This window comes from Dreissena polymorpha, chromosome 4, assembly GCF_020536995.1.
Source record: "Dreissena polymorpha isolate Duluth1 chromosome 4, UMN_Dpol_1.0, whole genome shotgun sequence".
In the NCBI taxonomy this organism is placed as follows: Eukaryota; Metazoa; Mollusca; class Bivalvia; order Myida; family Dreissenidae; genus Dreissena; species Dreissena polymorpha.
In genome coordinates, this window is record NC_068358.1 from 74,667,201 (window position 1) to 74,686,267 (window position 19,067).

A 19,067-nucleotide genomic window follows, 5' to 3' on the forward strand; every position below is an offset into this window, starting at 1 on the left:
AAGACACCATTCAATATCGATAAAAGCTGAGCAACACTTTAACTTTCTAAGGGTGCATTCAATTATTTCTTCAAGGGTGTTAAAACACGAAATTGAACAACGTAATTTCCAAATTGATAAGATCGAGTTGAACAATAGACAGATATTTGAGAGAGATTAATATGTCATTTGTGACATACTTATTATAGGCCCGTCACATTGCGAAAGTCAGTTCAATAAAAAAATCATCAAACAACGTCAATACAAATAATTCATTTAAAGGTTTGAAAACTCATGGTTTTAAGGGAAGAATGCGCTTTATAAATTCGCTAACAATGACTGCAACATTACAATAAGTATGTAAGGACCCACATGAAGTGTATCCTGTTTACATGTAATTACTATGACAAAGCAGTTATAGAACGTTCAACGTTTTTCTGACTGCTTAAAGGTCCCCTACTGGTTTCACCGGAGAGTCTATAGATTAACATTTGTCCGCCATGTCTGTCTGTCCGTCAAACTTTTTCATACGATTTTTTTTAACAAGTGCAGATGGGTTTTGAATGCCATTTGGTGTACCTTTTAACGACAATGTGAGGATGAAACACTATTTTTATGAAATATTAAGTTAAAAATCTTCGAAATTTACCAAGCTGTACTTATTCAAAAATATGTTTTCCACAAGATCTTGCAATAACGTCGGTGCTTTATAAATATTGAACGAAATTAATGAGGCGCGTCGGGCGAAAATGGGCCTTATGGACTCGTAAGCCATATTTTCGCACGATGCAGCTCAAGCATTACGTCACACAAGTATAAATGTGTTATCACTGTCAATACCGAACTGACAATTTAAGTGATTTAAAGAGTTAAAAAGACAGCAAGAGAGCAATACAGTTGAACAGTAGTTAACAAGCTAAGTACGTCTATATGTATTTATAATTATATTCAACTCTTGAATAAGTTTGATGAAGTCGATTGCGTATACGTGGTTGGCATGATTCATTATCAAAGCCCCATTTTAACAGTGACAGTTTTATTTGAAGTTCAACCTTTGGTATGAAGCCCAAGATCAGAAAACAAAATCTGAAAAATTACTGGCGACGATAAGTACCATATATAATTTACATGCTGGCATTTCATGAGCAACGACCGGTCAACGGGTTATGATAGTAACCAGGTACGAATACAGTATAGTGCCATATCAGAAAGCTTGCCAAACAATGGCATCTGACCTGCTAATGTAGTTGACTACTCTACAATCACAAATCTGCATAAACAAGTGAAGCATTATTTAAAGCGGACTAGGGCCACAATCTGCAACATCGTTTGTTTTCTTTTATTTCATACTACGTATAGAGTAAAGTTTAATAAAAATACACTATTTGGATGTTCTTTGCATTCGTACTTAAACGTTAATACTTGAACGACAATAAAAATCATTCGAAGTTTCAGCGGCGTCATGCGAAAATGAGTCATATCCCATATGTGATAAGAGTAGCTCATGACGACCCGCTGTCTGGTCTGGAGCTTTATGACGCGGCTCAATTATTACTGCCTGGAATCCCATCTGTAAAACTAAAAAATTCCTCTTATGGGAGTAGAAGAATTGATTTGTTCGGACTGAGGCTCTATGAAGCTTCAAAACATAAACGTTAAAGTATGTATATTCTTTATATGGGTCTGACGCTACTGCGGCAACCCATTCTGTGATCTACTATACAGAAAAGTTTGGAATCATGTTGATCTAATGAAAATTTTGTGACTGCTGCCTTTAATTGCGGTTTACTGTAAATACTTGCGTTACACAGCACTGAATTGTGATGTTGACATTTATTATAGCTAGATATGCGTTTTTGCAAACACGGGTTAGATAAAGGTGTTGTGGAGAGGCCATAGACTGGTGAGGGTTATGCATACCGTATATACCTCCGACTGCTCTATCAGTGGTATGGCGTTCTCAATATACTCGTATCGTATCAAGATCAATCAAAACGGCGGCATAAAATCTTTAATCATTTTTTTTATTTTCTCTTCATTCAGATTTTATTGTACTTATTTTCTCATCATCAACTTACAGACAATGTGCCACAATGTTACAGTATACTACATTTTGTAGAGGAATAAATAAAATAGTATGCTACCAATATAACTCATACCGCAATTGTTCTATTAACATGTATACATTTAATGCAATAAACTTAATTGAATGAATGTGAACGTATTTGATTTCACATATAACTCATCGGAATTTTATGAGGGAATATTCTTTGAAAAAAACAGATGTGTGTTTTTCTAACTTTTATTGCGCTCAAATTTAACATTGAACAAAAATGCATTAACACTATTTATCAATGCGTCTGTTTCATCAAAACGTGTGAAAATTACGACAAGTTTAATGCAAAAAGTTAACGTTTGAAACGACCAGAAGTAAAAATTGTTTGTAAAATTACAAACATTTACAGGGAGAGAAGTCACTTCTGTTTTTTTGTATTAAAAGTATAAAAAAAAATACAAAAAATCTACAAACTATTATAAGATTACGAACATTTTGGGGGAGAAAAAGTCAGTTGACTAAGAACAATGATGACAATTTATAATTGTTCGTATATTTATGAAATACCCCGTTATCGATAATGTTGACTTTTTATGCAAAATTAAAGACCTTTTCTCCCTGAAAATGTTCGTTATTTTACAAACAATTATGACAATTTATATTAGTTCGTAAATTTATATTAGTTCGTAAATTTATAAAGTATCAAAATGTTGACTTTTAAAGCAAAAACACCGACTTTTTCTCTCAAGAACTTGTGAACTTTAGGTCTTTAAAGTTACCATAAAAACTGCAGTGATTTAAACAGTTTATACCTTGAATTGCGGAAGTTAAAACCGTAATAAAAGAAACTCTGGTAAAGCGAGTGTAGACCAAATCTAGGATCAAGATGCAGTGTGGAGTGTTTGGCATTTTAAGTAATCATAAATCCTTCGATTTTAATCTAAACTAACAGACGTTAGTTCGCGCTATCGGAGTGCCCTAATATAGCGTCACAGTGTTTGAGTTGACCCTCTTACAATTCACACTGACGAAAGTGTGAATGAGTCATGTATTATTTTGTTCAATCGTACCAGTGTACTGTCATTTATCAAGTCATCAAATATAATGTATAATTTATAAATGGAATGCATTTTTTTTTTATAAATATGCGAAAGTAATTGAAATTTAATATTCTGTATAACATTTAGCACATGTTTGATAAAATCTTATTGGAATTGATGATTGTAATAATACTACTACTCTATCCCGCAATCAGTAGAAAAATACAGAAAATTTCATTTATTTGTAATGAATGTTTTTATCTACTCCATCGTTTAATGGCTAAATAGCATGTTGTTAGTTTAATAAAATGAAACGATAAGTGTCATATCAGATTTTGAGACAATTTTTTTATTTCATATTTTGTCAACGGAATTTGCCCTAGTCCTTTGATAGGCACGAATAAGTTCCATTAAAAACGGCATTGTTAGAAACACAGTCTGTAATTGAGCATCGTTATTAGTTTTATATATCAAGTTACAACACCTGATTAATTTATTATTCATTTAAAAACATTTCCATATTGTTTCTCATAAAACCTGAAGATTTCGAAACATTACAAATTTAGATTAAAGGGATCTTTTCACGGTTTGGTAAATTGACAAAATTGAAAAAAGTTTCGGTTAAGTTATGATATTTGTGAGCAAACAGTATTTCTGAACATTTGCCATGGTCTAATATAGCCACTATAAGCATCTTTTGACAATTTAAAAACCTAAAAATTATAAAGCGTTGCAACGCGAAACGATTGAAAAAAATTTAAGAGTTCTGTTGTTGCCGTTTAAATTTGTGAAACTACGAATGTTGCTTATATAACGTATAAAATACGCATCTTATGTAAGTTTGGCAGGATAGCTCAGTTAGCTAATGCGTTTTTACTTCAGGATCCCGGGGATCACTGGTCGAGCCCTGCTGCGGGCTACTTCTTTTTCCTTTTTTAAATTTTATTTTTGATTTTTTACTGGAGCTTTTAAAATTTAATGTTTACATTTATCAATATAAAGCATGTAATGACAAACTTCAAAACATGCCAAAATCTGTGGAAAGGCCCCTTTAAGGTATAACAATTATTTTATTTGTTTGGAATTTGAAAAGAGGGATTTTATTACTTAGTAATTGTGTGACACATGTGATAACGAAGAAAACATGTGGGTAAATGTTCAATATGATACGTATACGTAATTTTTGAGTTAAGACGACACCCGCTACAACATAATTGAGTTATTCGGTAGTCACTACTGAGGTTGCACAATGAGAATTGTTTACATGCCTTTTAAAACAAAGCAGCATAACTAACTCATTGAATACTAAGTAATTCGTTAACGATTGATTTACCCATATTTAAGAAAAACGAGTCATGGTGTACATTAATGAATTTGTAGTTTTGGGTTGTATGTATGCATGGAAAAGTTAATTAATGAATGCAGGAATACACAGAAAAAGAGTTATCGCAACAAATTCATAAACTAAAAGAAATCAACGTCAGATGGACATAGCGGGTACGAAGTTTTATGAACGCAGAGACAAAAAAATAAATTTTGGCTTAACGTACAGACAGAAAACAAACAACGAAAAAAGAAACACGATCGGCGTATCAATATATATCTACCTTTCACGCGTATTCACTCATCTACTGATTGAATGAAGGATCGCAGGCGATGTTTTTAATCGGATAGATGCGATGTTTTACTACGAAAAATAACTCGTCGCTCATTAAATGAACCGTTTGCATTTTTCAATGCTGGTTGTTTATTGCCTGTAATGATATATAATATTTATATCTCATCCAAGATCATGACAACTAATATTTAAGTTATAAAAAACTAAATTATCGCCATAAATACTCGGTCCATTCACACCGCATTTGATTTTATTGCACAATAGTTTAATAGACTCAATGTTAAGTGCGCACGCTTATCGCCGTTACTTCTGTATAAGGTTACATTAGAACATCATACTCTTTCAAGTCGTAATTTATGATGGATGTGCGAATAATCCAAAAGTGCAAACGTTTGAAGTAATCCTAGTAAGAACATCATTTTATCGATCAACGCTTTTGTTAGATTGTCTAGTATTATTTTATTCCGCGTATGGGTTTGCCAATGTAATTATATAATCGAGAAATTCTGTTAAAAAAAAAATAAGTTCCCCATACATTATGTTTGTAGGTTTACTATATCTTCCGTCACCAACAACCATACTTTTACATAATATTTAAATTCCGTTCGCTGTTTATGTTTCCAAGTCCTAGTCTTTTCTTATAGCATTCAAATACGTATTCTCTTAGTGTAAATTATATATAAGATATCCGGAACTATTGCCCCAAAATAGCGTGTGCGGTTTGCACAGGCTAATCAGTGACACCAATTTCCGCCTTAACTGGATTACCGGTTTCGAAAAGACTTTCTTTAAACAAGCCAAGTACATATAAGCGGAAAGTGTCGTCCCTGATTGGCCTATGCAACATTACATGGCAAACTTGGGCGACACGAACACGTGGAGCCAGGTGTTGCCAGAGACCGGCTCGTTCTGACTATTGTAGTGGAAAATTGACGCCCGCATAATACTTTAATACATTTCTGCTAATCGGACAGTAACGCGATTACAAATCAAACAATGGTTTAACATCAATGCAACCTTCATTTACTTTCAAATAAATAATCTAACTATAAGTATGGTTTTCAAGTAACACCTCCCTGTCTAGTCATTCAATTACTTTTAATAGTAGATTTGTTATATGAAAATGGGAATTTTTGGCGCTTTATCTTTTACGCCTTAATATACAATTGTTCGTTTCCGGCTAACATTGCTCTAAACAAGCGTGGAATATGTTTTGACGGCTTTTAGCAACTCGTTCGGCTTTGTGTGCTTCTAGCAGCTTACTAAACACAGTAAACATCAACCATCCCGAAGGATTTGACTGGTTCCGAGCATAGCCCGTATCAAACAACGCCGCCATTACAATCACGTGATGGTGGGCGATTAAAATATAATTCTTATTTTATATTATTCACAATCGTTTTTAAGTTTACATCTGTGTCTATAAACAGTACATAAAAAGCTCCATACAAAAAAACTGTGATTTGCGTAAAATAAGTAAAAGCTAAAACCTAGAAGTCCTTCCAGATCTAAGGATTTGTCCAGTAGATGCAGTGTATACTAAACTTTAAGTTTGCACAGAACGACAAAAAAGTTCCTGCACATTCGAAGTATTACGAAACACCAAACACGAAAGCATAATAATCGTCACTGGAGTACTTCTTTAATAATGCAATCAAAATACAGTGGATATAGGTTATAATTATCGTGATTTTGAAAGTTTGGTAAACATTAAAAAAGCAATACAACAGCAAGGCTAATAAAGGTTGAGCAATACTTTAAGTTTCTTAGGCTGCGTTCAATTATTTCTTCAAAAAGGATTATAACACGAAAATTTAACAACGTAATTGCCTAATTGATAATATCGAGTTACACAATAGACCCATATCTGAGGTAAGAGTAGTGTGTCATTTTGTGACACACTTATTATAGGCCCGTCACAATGCACACGTCAGTTGAAAACATTTATTGATAATCGTCAAAACAAATTATTTGAATTAAAGTCTTATAAACTCGTGGTTTCGAGTTAAAAATGCGCATTTAAAGTTATCTAACAATAACTGCAGCACAATTTGTTTGCAAGGACCCACATGAAGCGTGTCCTGTTTATATGTTATTTAGTATGTCGAAGCAGTAATAGAACGTTCAACCTTTTTGTGACTGCTTATAGTCCTCTTCTTTTTTGAAAGTTCACATCTGTTCGCCATGTCTGTATTTCCGTCTGTCCGCTGTATAAGATTCACCCTAAGCCATATGCTGATTTATTCCCAATTAAATTGCGATGACCCAAAATCTTTTGTAAATATGAGAATATTCATTTGACACAGGGGCATTTAACAGTAAAACGTATTGTCAATCTTCTGATTCCTTTAGTTCCGAGTAAGGTCTATCCGAACTGATGTTTACTGATAACAAAACAACTTTTATATAATATATCTCTGACCAACGTGTTTCGACATTGGATTTATATTTTTCGATACCGTAGCCAAAATTGTCAAATTGTCAATCTGTGAACCCTTGAACGATCATCTATTTAAATATGATACTAGTATTATCTTTGAAATATCCTATTCTTTTTTCAAATCTCTTTACGATAACATCTAGAAATAACGTCGGTGCTTTATAAGTATTCAACGGAATAAATGGGCCGCATTAGGCGAAAATCGGTCTTATGTCACATGCGACCAGTGTGTTCTAAATAGCGTCAATGTCGTATTTACAATACATGTGAACTAAAATGTGCATAAAACAGTACTACGGTTATATAGTCGTTTAATAGCGAAGCATGTCTACATTGATGTAATATTATAACCCATTTTCCCTGCCACTGCCACATATATTCAAGAAGTTTAATGATGTCTAATTGCGGAATAAATGTGTGGCGGTATTTATTATCTAATCTCGTTTTGGCAGTGACAGTTTTATATGACGTTCAACCTTTCAGCAAAAGATCTGAAAACAAAATCTGCAAATATATGGCGCCAATAAATACCAGACATAATTTGCATGATGATATTATATGAGAAACGACCGGTCAACGGCTAAGGTAGTGACCGGGTACGAATACAGTAGAATGGCATATAGAAAGTTAGCTAAACTAAAGCATCTTACCTGCAAATGTAGTTGACCATTCTAAATAATTAAATATGTCTAAACGAGTAAAACATTATGGAAAGCGGACTAGTGCAACAGCCCTGTCATATGTTTTATATTGTTATTTTTCATAATAAGTCGATGCAAATGGCGTAATAGATGTCTCTAAGGCATTATTCCTAGATTCTTAGTTTTCCCTATTTAAACGTGAACTGTTGCTGCACAATGAAATCAATCGCCGTATGTGCGCGTCATGCGAAAAATAGGATCTTATGCCATATACGGATAGCGTATCTCACGACCAGCCCGTGAATTCGCAGTCTGGCTTGGGGCTACAAAGTCAAATGTATTGTCACGCATGATTTCCTGATTTCATTGGTGGTCAGCGTAGCTCCAGAATAGCGCGCGGTCTGGTCTGGGACTAGCATTTGTCATAAGAACTAAGTTCGCATGACGTGGGTCATATGTCGTTAATACCTCCCTAGAATCCCCTTATTAAGACTATGAATTGGCATCTTATGACATTGTAGAGGCATCAATCTATGTCGGACTGAGGTGCTATGAAGCATCAAAATATTAGCGTTAATGTAGATTAGCTATTGATCTTTTTATATGACTAGATGGTACTGTGGCAATCTACTATATAGTAAAGCTTGAAATAATTCGTCTGTCGGACTAATGAAGTCTATGGACACTTTGTCGCTGCTGCTTTCATTGCGGGTTTGCTGGAAATACGTGCGTTGCATAGCTTTGTAGGTTCCTGTTGACATTATTTATTGCTTGATATGCGTTTTTTAAAGCACGGGTTAGATAAAGGTGTTGTAGAGAGTCAATCGGCAAGTGAGGGTTATGTATACCCTATAACCGCGGAATGCGTTTATCAGTAGTTTTGCGTTCTCGAGGTCTTTAAAACGGCGGCACAATAATCTTTAATCTTATGGTTCATATCTAAAACGATTGATGCAATGGCCATATATTACATTCATATATGTATACAATCATACTCGCCCTTTAAGGTTTTCTGCTACGTATTGTCTGATCGTATACTGAGAGAAAATGTTCTATGATGTCTAGCATTCCGTATGGTATATTTTTGCAGATAAGAATAATATTTTTAAATGCTACCAGTATATGGTATAATTCGGGGTTTGTTTTTCTATAAAGATGTTACATGTTGAATGCAATTTAATTTAGTGAATTGATGTCAATTTAATAAATATCACATGTATTATGTGCTTTAGAATGGCCGGTTAGCTTTGGCTTTGTGTTTGTTCTGGATTGTTTCTCCGTTGACTTAAAGCAGATGAAAAACTGATGTCATTATGCAACCATGTTGCAACCATTTAATTACCACTGAAACACTTACATAAACCGATACTTGGACATTTAGGTCCTTGATTAACAACTAGCAAATGGTCGAATCATAGAACGTATTTGCGCGGCCACTGGCCATGTAACTATATAACATGCATGCCGTTAAGCGAGCCTTCAAGCAGGCCGTGACCACATCGGCGTAGGTGTATGGGCGCCGTTCGGCGTTAGGTCCTAATACAATAATGATTTCCTCATACGGCCCTTTCGTATATGCATAACGGTCCAGCTTTCTTGAATACTCTTACGTGTAAAAGGATAAGATTAAGCTCACTTTTTTACATTAAAAAAAGTGTGCAAGTGTCACATGAAAAAGATCAATATTTCGTTCAATACATGTAGTATTTCCAACTTAACCTAGTTATTCATTAGAGAAATAGAGGTCATGTTGTTTGTCTTTCAATTTCTTTCCTGATTATTTAAGCTTAATATGAGTATTCCTGTATTTGCAGGCGCTTGCCCTGAGTACCTCTGCTGAGTGGTCCGAGTGGGGATTGTACGGCGAGTGTTCGCGTCCATGCGGAGGCGGTCTCTCTAACCGTACGCGCACGTGCCTCGGCGACTCAAACACGTGCGATGGAACTAACATCCGCTTCAAGACCTGCAACAAACAGGTTCGTTTTATCATCGTTGTGCGAAAATGGGTTATTATACCACATGCGACCGGCATAGCTCAAGACCAGCATGCGTAGTCTGGTCAGGTTCTACCCGTTCCGCTATAAAACTACCCGTTCCGCTATAAAGTCAATGTTCCATGGTCTCATTATCACAAATTATGACCCTTTATCAGAGTTACACGGATGCAGTGGCGTATCTAGAGTAACACTGTGCGCATAACTCAGAAGGCTCCTTTTCGCACGACGCGGCTCATTTTTATGTGACTTACTTAGTGTAAGTGGTATGTGATAATTAATTAAATGTCAGGTCAAATAGTCGTATGGCGGCAAGTCAGCGCACTATCAATAAAAAACGATACGCGATACAATTGCTAATAAAATTCAAAATATGGCAGATGGTCAATTTACCGGTATATCATTAAAGAATTGACGGTCATCGATTTACATCGATTGACGTTGTACATTTTAAGGACTGTATGAATGGGGAGGCCAGAACCCTACGCGAGCTCCAGTGCCAGTCCTACAACAACGTGTCTTTGAAGGAGAACCTCTTCCACTGGCGGCCTCACTACGACTCCAGGAATCCATGTGCGCTCTACTGCGAGACCGTCGAGACGGGATTCGTGCTCAAGATGCAACAGCACGCTATGAACGGCACTTCCTGTGGCGACCGGGGCAGCGGTGTCTGCATTTATGGCACATGCAAGGTCAGTGGTGCTTTCGATACGTGTATACTATTTCACATCATGCAAACAACAGTTGCATCTTTTGACAAACATTTATATTATGTAATTTACGTAAATTGCAATCCAACAACATGTACTTTAAAGTTCTCTGTTATTCGTCTCTAGCTCCAATTTATTTTGTCATGAGGTTTATGATTTGTCATATTTTAAGGACCACATGCTATATAAGGATTCTTTACTACTGGCACATCTGAATTTTCTTTGTATATATTAATACAGTTGTGTTAATTGTGATTTCGGGACTCAATTGGAAGTTCAATAAGTTACATACTAGTATATATGTAATATACAGGTGATACAAAATGGGGGTTACTTGACGATGTTACGATTGGGAAATTGGTTTCAGGCAACGAACAATGTTTAACAAAACCTTAATAACAGAAAGTCTGATTCATAAGATATTCTACGATAAACCGTAAATTAAAATGCAACTTGCACAAACATCATATTTATTTCACATAAATGAATAAGTGTATCAATACGTTTTGGCGGAAATTCAGTGTTCAGTGGTCTTTCAGACATTTTGATATTCAGCTTAACCCATTTATGCCTAGTGGACTCTCCCCTCTTTCTTAATTGGATCAATTTATTTCCAAAATTAGGGATGTCTAGTATATTTATTTCTATATTTAGAATACTTCTTACAGAAATTCCTTTAAGCAAACAGCGCAGACCCAGATGAGACGCCGCATCATGCGGCGTCTCATTTGGGTCTACGCTGTTTGCCAATGCCTTTTTTTTCGGGACGCTAGGCATAAATGGGTTAAATATGGTCTATAAACTTTGTCATTTTCAGTTCCTTTGACATTTAAATACTGCACTTGCGTTCTGAGAAATACATTTGGAAAATAATGTTTGAAAAACCCTAATGTTTAAAAACTAAATGTCACGAAATGTGACGTCGTTTCGCAAAATGCCTTTGATATTTTAAACACTTCTCTCACTTGCATTTATATGTAAATCCGTCCCGGATGCGTCGCAACTTTTGAACTTGCAATTAAAAGTTTTGGGAAAATATGAAGTTGAGAAGTAGATGCGTTGCCTTAATTGGGATAGCGTTCCATGCTCTTTAAAGCAAATACGTTTTTGTTTGACCTTTTAAATTAATATGTTGGTATTTAAATCACACATCCACTAAACTCCTTCAAGCATTTAATTAGGATCTTTTTCACGTGTTTGCACGTATTTGGAACGCCACTTAAGTGTTATTTCTTTGGGGTAAAAAGTGGAGAGAATGTAAAGGGACTTTTTCAAAGATTTTGGCATGTGTGGAAGTTTGTCAGTAAATGCTTTATATTGATAAATGTAAACATTGGATCTAGAAAGCTCCAGTAAAAACAAAACAAGAATAAAATTAAAGAAAATCTCTGCGGGGAATCACGTGATCACAAAAGTACATCGTACGCACAAAATGGCGGAAAAGCTCGTTCCACGTTGTTTAAGCTTTTTTAGATCTGTGGCGAGTAACTTGGAAAATAGTACATCGTCTGAACGTTTTTTGTTTGAGTACATCGTTTGAACGGTTTTGAGTACATCATCTGAACTGCTTCTGTTTTAACTTTTAATGAGATGTTTATCTTAATAAAATTGTAATAACATCCGTGATCAGCCAACGATTTTTCGTCCAAATGACGTTCCGTTCTATGATCAGAAAACACAAAATCCTGTGTTATTTTAACATGTTTACATAGTGTTGAATTTCAATAAATTAAATTAATTAAATTAAATACAAGTCACGCTCGAAAAAGGTTGTTATTTACATATATAAAAGCATGAAAATAATGTAATAGGAGGTATGTCATTTGGACGAAAGATCATTGGCTTTTCACATATTTATATTTATAAAGACCAAATGTAGTTTGCAGTAAAACTAAACTGAACTTAACATTTCTGTTTACATACTTGGCGCATGTGACATTTATTTTTACATACTTGGCGCATGTGAGAAATTATTAAAAATATAATGCTCGGAAGCAGTTCAGATGATGTACCCAAAACCGTTCAGACGATGTACTCAAACAAAAAACGTTCAGATGATGTACTATTTTCCAAATTACTCGCCACAGATCTAAAAATGCTTAAACAACCTTGAAAACCTTGTACGAAATATTCTAAGCATGTTAGAAAGCAAAAACTGTTGTATTTATTTGTTTGTTTGTCATCTTGAATAGCAAACGCGTCAAAATAAAGTATGTTCAGACGATGTACAATTCTCATTGTTTATTGTGTCTGAATGTTTGAGAAAACTACAGAAATCTCAGAAAAACGACAATTACCAGAGTACATAAGGAGACTAAGCGGGTACTTTGCGCATAGTTATCATTAATTTAGATATTATTAAATATGAGAATACCTTGATTTTCGTCATTAAGCGAGAGCTTTTTCCGCCATTTTGTGCGTACAATATACTTTTGTGATCACGTGATTCCCCGCAGTGAAAGTAATAAAAACAAAAGTAACCCTCAACTGGGCTCAATCAACTGACCCCTGGAGTAAAAGTCTAATGCTAAGACCACTCGGCCATCCGTGCTTATAGATGAGTGATGTAATTTATAAGCAATTCTCGTAGTGTCACAAAATATAACGATCACAACAGAACTCTCCAAATTATTCAATCGTTTCGCGTGGCAACGCTTTATAATTTTCAGGGTTTTAAATCGTCAAAAGATGCATATATTGGATATTTTAGAGCATGGTAAATTTTCAGTATTACTGTTTACTCAGAAACATCATAACTACAACGAAAATCTGAAACAATTTTTTGGTCAATTTACCAAAACGTTAAAAGGCCACTATAATTTACCGCTCTTTAGCGGCGTTTGCAATTTGACATTAAAAAGATGCACACAAAAAATCGTATAGAATGCTCTTTAACATTATTTTAGCATTTTGCGATAGTTCAGCAGACGACGTGAATTTGAGCGGTGCATGCACGTGGTAATTGCTGCAGTCTCGACTGCTTCTACGTAAACTCCTATTTGGTCCCCATAAATGTGGAGCAGTGCAGACCGCCCATAATATGAACGCTTAAATGTGCTTATATTAAATAGTACCAGCGTTAGTTATACCCCCACTAAACAAAGTTTAGCGGGGTATATAGGAGTGAGCTTGTCTGTCGGTCTGTCTGTCGGTCGGTCGGTCTGTCGGTCTGTCGGTCGGTCTGTCGGTCGGTCCGTGTCCGCTCTCTAATTCAAGTAGTTTTCATCCGATCTTCACCAAACTTGCTCAGAAATTGTATCTAGATGATGTCTAGGCCAAGTTCAAACATAACAGACGGGGTCACTTAGTGCGTTTTATACATTCAGCATGTTGTCCTCTCTGTAATTCAACTACTTTTCATCAGAGTTTCACCAAACTTGGTCAGAAGTTGTATCTAGATGATGTCTAGGCCAAGTTCGAACATGGGTCATGGCAGGTCAACAACTAGGTCACGGGATCACTTAGTGCGTTTTAAACTGTGAGCATGGTGTCCGATCTCTAATTCAAGTAGTTTTCATCCGATCTTCACCAAACTTGGTCAGAAGTTGTATCTCGATGATGTCTAGATCAAGTTCAAATATGGGTCATGCCGGGTCAAAAACTAGGCCATTGGGTCACTTAGTACGTTTTACATATTCAGCATGGTGTCTGCTCTCTAATTCAGGTAGTTTTCATCCGATCTTTTCACCACACTTGGTCAGAAGTTGTATCTAAATGATGTGTAGGTCAAGTTCGAACATGGGCCATGCAGGGTCAAAAACCAGGTCACCGGGCCACTTAGTGCGTTTTAAACATTGAGCATGGTGTCCGCTGTTTTTTGTGAAGACAACATGCAAAATATTCTGTGTCAATGCGGCATGTGGGGGTATTCGTCACGTCTGTGACAAAGCTCTTGTTTTCTATATACCATGAGCACATTTCAATTGACACATACACATCTATTCTATCAAATAATATATTGTATTAAAGCTTTTCCTCTATTGCTACAAAGTAATGCCGGCATTTCCCATACATCGAACCTCAAAACCACTTAACTTCGACTAGAGTAGAATAGTCATTGCCATGTATGGTAAATAGTTTCTCAACTGTTAAAGAGGTGATAGCTTAGTGCAAAAATAAGAAGTATACTTAAAATAATGTGCATAAACTGTAGACATCTCTGAGGAGGCGCGTGTTTGATAAACGTCACTGTTATAAAAACGTATATCCTGTGTTTACAATAGAATTTTACACGTGAACGTACTTTCTCCGTAAACGTTTGCAAATGAACATGTTTATTCAGGCGGTTGGTTGTGATGACATTGTCGGGTCAAAGCGTGAGGTAGACAGATGTGGCGTTTGCGGAGGTGACGGCGAGTCATGTGACCAGTCATTGCCACGCGACCACATCAGGCGACACGCGCATCCGACCGGCATAGCGGAAATAGCGCGCTGGGATGTCCGATGGGGCGCTTGTTCGAAATCATGTGGGGTAGGTTAGATGTCGGTAATAAATAAAAAAAATATATATATAATCTCCTTACAACCACAGTCACAGATTATTAAATAAACTTAAAAAGAAAAAAAACGTGTGAAAATTAACAAGCGAAACTGAAGAGAATGATGACAAACCATTTAAGTATTTACATGAAGTTACTTCTTTTCATAACTTTACCTTAGGATGGCGTTCAAAGTTCTTCCGTCGTCTGCTGGAGTCGTTCAAACAATTCGGAGGTGTTGGAAACATATTGCGGTCATATGCCAAAACCAGTGACTCCACCTACTCGCCCATGCGCAAACAACGTTTCTTGTTATTTCAGGTTTGTAGCAGACGCTAAATTATGTTTAGTTTTATGTATTAACTAACAATTTGAAACATATATTTAAAAATAACAGTACAAATATATCCATTTTATCCAAATATAATTTATTTTATTCTTTTATTTATGCTGAGAATTATTTGAAAACGTATTTTTCAAAAAGAGAAGCAAAACGTTCATATGCATTTTTTCTTTAACTCGCAACATCCAAGACATCATTGGTCGAGTCGTCGTTTGAACGTTAACTTAACGAAGTCGCCAGATCTTAATAAGGCCTAAAACGACATTGAGTGATTCGAGTATTACGCCCGATTCCCTTTATACTTACGCAAACAACGAAACGCGCATGATGTCCGCGTTATGCGACCCTGCTGTAATTAAATGCATAATGATGTACATGTGTATAATGATCATATACAAACTTATAGATGGCACGCCTTCAAATGGGGATCTTGCAGCCGAACATGCGGAGAGGGGCTTAGATACAGACGAGTTATGTGTTTGAAACAACAGACTAGCGGAAAGCCGAAACACGTGCCAGACCGGAAATGTGCTGACGTAAAACCCAGCATGAACGCGCAGTGCAATATGGGTGATTGCCCCGAATGGCTTACCGGGCCATGGTCACCCGTATGTACAGAGTTGTTTTTTTATATCTCAAATGTAATAATACGCTTGTAATAACGTGTGTTAACATGCTGTGATGGTCGCAACCCTACACGACAGTATAAGGCTCACGTTTTTATCTTAGAAATAATCGTTTTTCATGTAAGTGTAATGTAGCGTATACCTAGTGTATATGACAAGAGTAAGTTTTGCATTGATACATTTGTGAAAGACTCAGAACGTTTGTGTGGTGTGAGCATGCATCCTAGCACACGGTTACACGTTCAACGCACACTGTTAACATATGTAGCAGATACTGAACACACAAATTTATTAAATTTATAAAAAAAAGTGAGCCACAAATCAAATTTCTATGTGTTGTTTAAAAAATCACCGATGATGGCAATGTTTTTTTTTATTTAATAAAAGACATACAATGTATACATGTGTACCATGTAGCAGCAATAATGTTCAAACATGTTATACAATATATGCTAATGTATACATTTTTGTTTTTGTGGTTTCTTTTTGATAAATAAAAAAGGTTAATATGTATTTTTTTCTTTTGGTTGGTTGTAAAGAAAAACAAAATAGTTAAAAATAAGGATGAGTTGCATAAAGTGGGTAGAAGCATACTGGACTTGTTTATGAAAGTTTAATGTGTTTCCATTTTTGTTCAAATATATGAAGTGTATCATTGTTTAGGGCAATTTCTTTTTCAATTTGAGTCTTCAGTGTTAAATAATTGATGAAACAGTTCATTGTAGGTTTTTGTTTTCTGTATTTCATGCTGAATATAAAATATTTCATTAACATAATTATGTAATTCACAACATTATTAACCTCTTGTATTTTGAAGGTATTTACCCCTAAACTGATGTCTAAGAGGGATAGTTTAACATTTAACTGCTGATTCTCTAGAAAGGTTGTCAATTGATTCCAAAGAGATTGAATATGTTTACACATCCAAAAAAGGTGTTCTATTGTTTCACTACACATATCACATAGATTTGTGTTGGATAGGTTGCACTTAAAAAGATGTTTATTTGAAGCTATGATTATCTGGATGTATTTATATTGAACGTTTCTCAGTGTGCTATCAGTAGTTGATTTATATGCATGACTAATATTTGTTTCCAATTATATTCTTTTTCTCCAAGAAGGTTTTGCCATTTAGTTTAAGCTTTAGAGATTTCGGTAGGTTTTTTAATTTGAAGTGTGTACAATATTTTGTTCATTTTGTTTTGTTTTACAATTATGTTTTCTACGAATGTTTTTTGAGTACATGGTGTGTTATTTGTATTGGTTACAGCTCTAATATGTATGGGTATAATTTTGATCAACGTGTAGTTCATCAGGAAATTATTTGTAGGTATTCCGAATACTAGTATGTAGCATAAGTTATCAAAAGAATAGAATTCGTTTATTCTGTAGCGTACAATTGATCTACATATTTTATGGTTTGTTCGAACCAATATTTATAGAAAAACGTTTTATTGTTAGTAGTTATGTCTTTATTGTTCCATATAATGATTTTACTGTTTATTATGGTTTCTAAATTATGAGCAACTTATACACCTTGCCGATAGAACATTCGATAGAAATATGTTTTTGGTTGAGATTTCATCTAGGATATTATTGTCGATATTACATTCAAAAAGTAAGGGTCACCATATGTTTTAAGAATTTTCTGGTAGAATAATTTCCATTAACTTGTATTGGTGTTATCTTAATATCTTTTAACCCAACTGCATTTGATTGCATTCAGGAAAGAATCTATATCCGTTTGTCTAATACCGCCATATTCTACTGATTGAATTAATTGAGTTCGCTTAATTTTATCAGGTTTACCGTCCCATATGAAATTAAATATATCTGATTGTATATCTTCAATAATATCATTTGGTGGATTTGGGAGAACTGTTAGTGTATAAATTAATTTAGCGAGTGCAAACGTTCTCAACACTGTGTTTTTTCCGATTAGTGTAAGTTTACGATGCTGCCATGATTTTAAACAATTTTTAAATTTTTGTAATTTAGGCAAAATGTTTTTTAAAATTGTTTCATTTTCATTGTTTGTAAAGGTTATTCCTAACGGTGTTGCTTCATCTGATGTCCAGTTGAATTTCATTTCTTTTTGAAGATTAATATTACTTTGTTTAAATTTGCCTACTCGTAGCACAGTGCATTTACTTTTGTTTAGTTTAAGACCAGATGCCATTCCAAAAAGGGTTAGCGATTCTATTAGATTATTGAACGAGTCTTTACTGTCATTTAAAAAATAAGTTGTATCGTCTGCAAACAGGGACTGTTTAATTACTTCGTCTGGTTCTAGCGATATTCCGTTTATGTGTTTATTCGATTGGATATAGTGTGATAGATACTCGATGCATGTTATAAATAGCGAGGATGAAAGTGGACATCCTTGTCTTACCCCTCGTTCGATGTTAAAACTGTTTGAGAAAAAGCCATTGTTAATAATTATGCTGTTAATATCGGTATAAAATAGTTTAACCCATTTAATAAGACTTTCACCGAAATTTGTATTTTCTAAGCAAGAGAACATAAACGAATGGTCTAGTGAATTAAAAGCCTTTTCGAAGTTTGCACAGAAAATTAGGCCAGAATTATTTGGTTGGTTGAAATAATTTATGAATTCTTGTATCAGACGTACGTTTTCACCAATGTATCGTCCTTTAATGAAACCAGATTGAGATCTTGAAATGATTGATGGTAATTTTTTTTTAATTCTGCTTGATATGCTTTTTGTTGCAATTTTATAAACATTGTTCAGTAAACTAATCGGGCGCCAGTTTGATAAGAATTCTAAGTTTTTTCCTTGATTTGGAATGAGTGATATTATGCCTTGTTCTTGTAGTGTAGTTAAGTTTTCGTTGTTAAATGAAAAGTTAAGTGAATTAATTAAATGTGTTTTTATAGCATTCCAGAATATTTTATAAAATTCGATTGTAATGCCATCAGATCCTGGACTTTGGTTATTTTGCATTTCTTTTAGTGCTAATCCACATGCATATTCATTAAGTAATCCGTCGCATAGTAGTTTTTCTTCTTGATTTAAAGCATGATTATGTATTTTTAAAAATGGTGTTATTTTCAACATGTATTCGTTTATAGAGGGTTTCGAAAATTAAACGTTGTTCTTCTAGTATTTGAGTTCTGTTTG

At 34.9% G+C, this 19,067-nt stretch overlaps 1 protein-coding gene across 10 annotated transcripts in view; it reads left to right on the top strand.

Moving 5' to 3' along the window:
- The window catches only part of LOC127880290 (ADAMTS-like protein 1), a 154,138-nt gene that overhangs the window by 122,160 nt on the left and 12,911 nt on the right, over positions 1-19,067 (top strand). For all 10 annotated transcript variants that reach the window (XM_052427639.1, XM_052427638.1, XM_052427644.1 and 7 more), the window contains 5 exons: positions 9,589-9,750; positions 10,224-10,460; positions 14,761-14,949; positions 15,138-15,277; positions 15,706-15,907. In XM_052427639.1, coding sequence (XP_052283599.1) covers positions 9,589-9,750; positions 10,224-10,460; positions 14,761-14,949; positions 15,138-15,277; positions 15,706-15,907 — 930 coding nt within the window. The remainder of the gene's footprint in view (positions 1-9,588; positions 9,751-10,223; positions 10,461-14,760; positions 14,950-15,137; positions 15,278-15,705; positions 15,908-19,067) is intronic.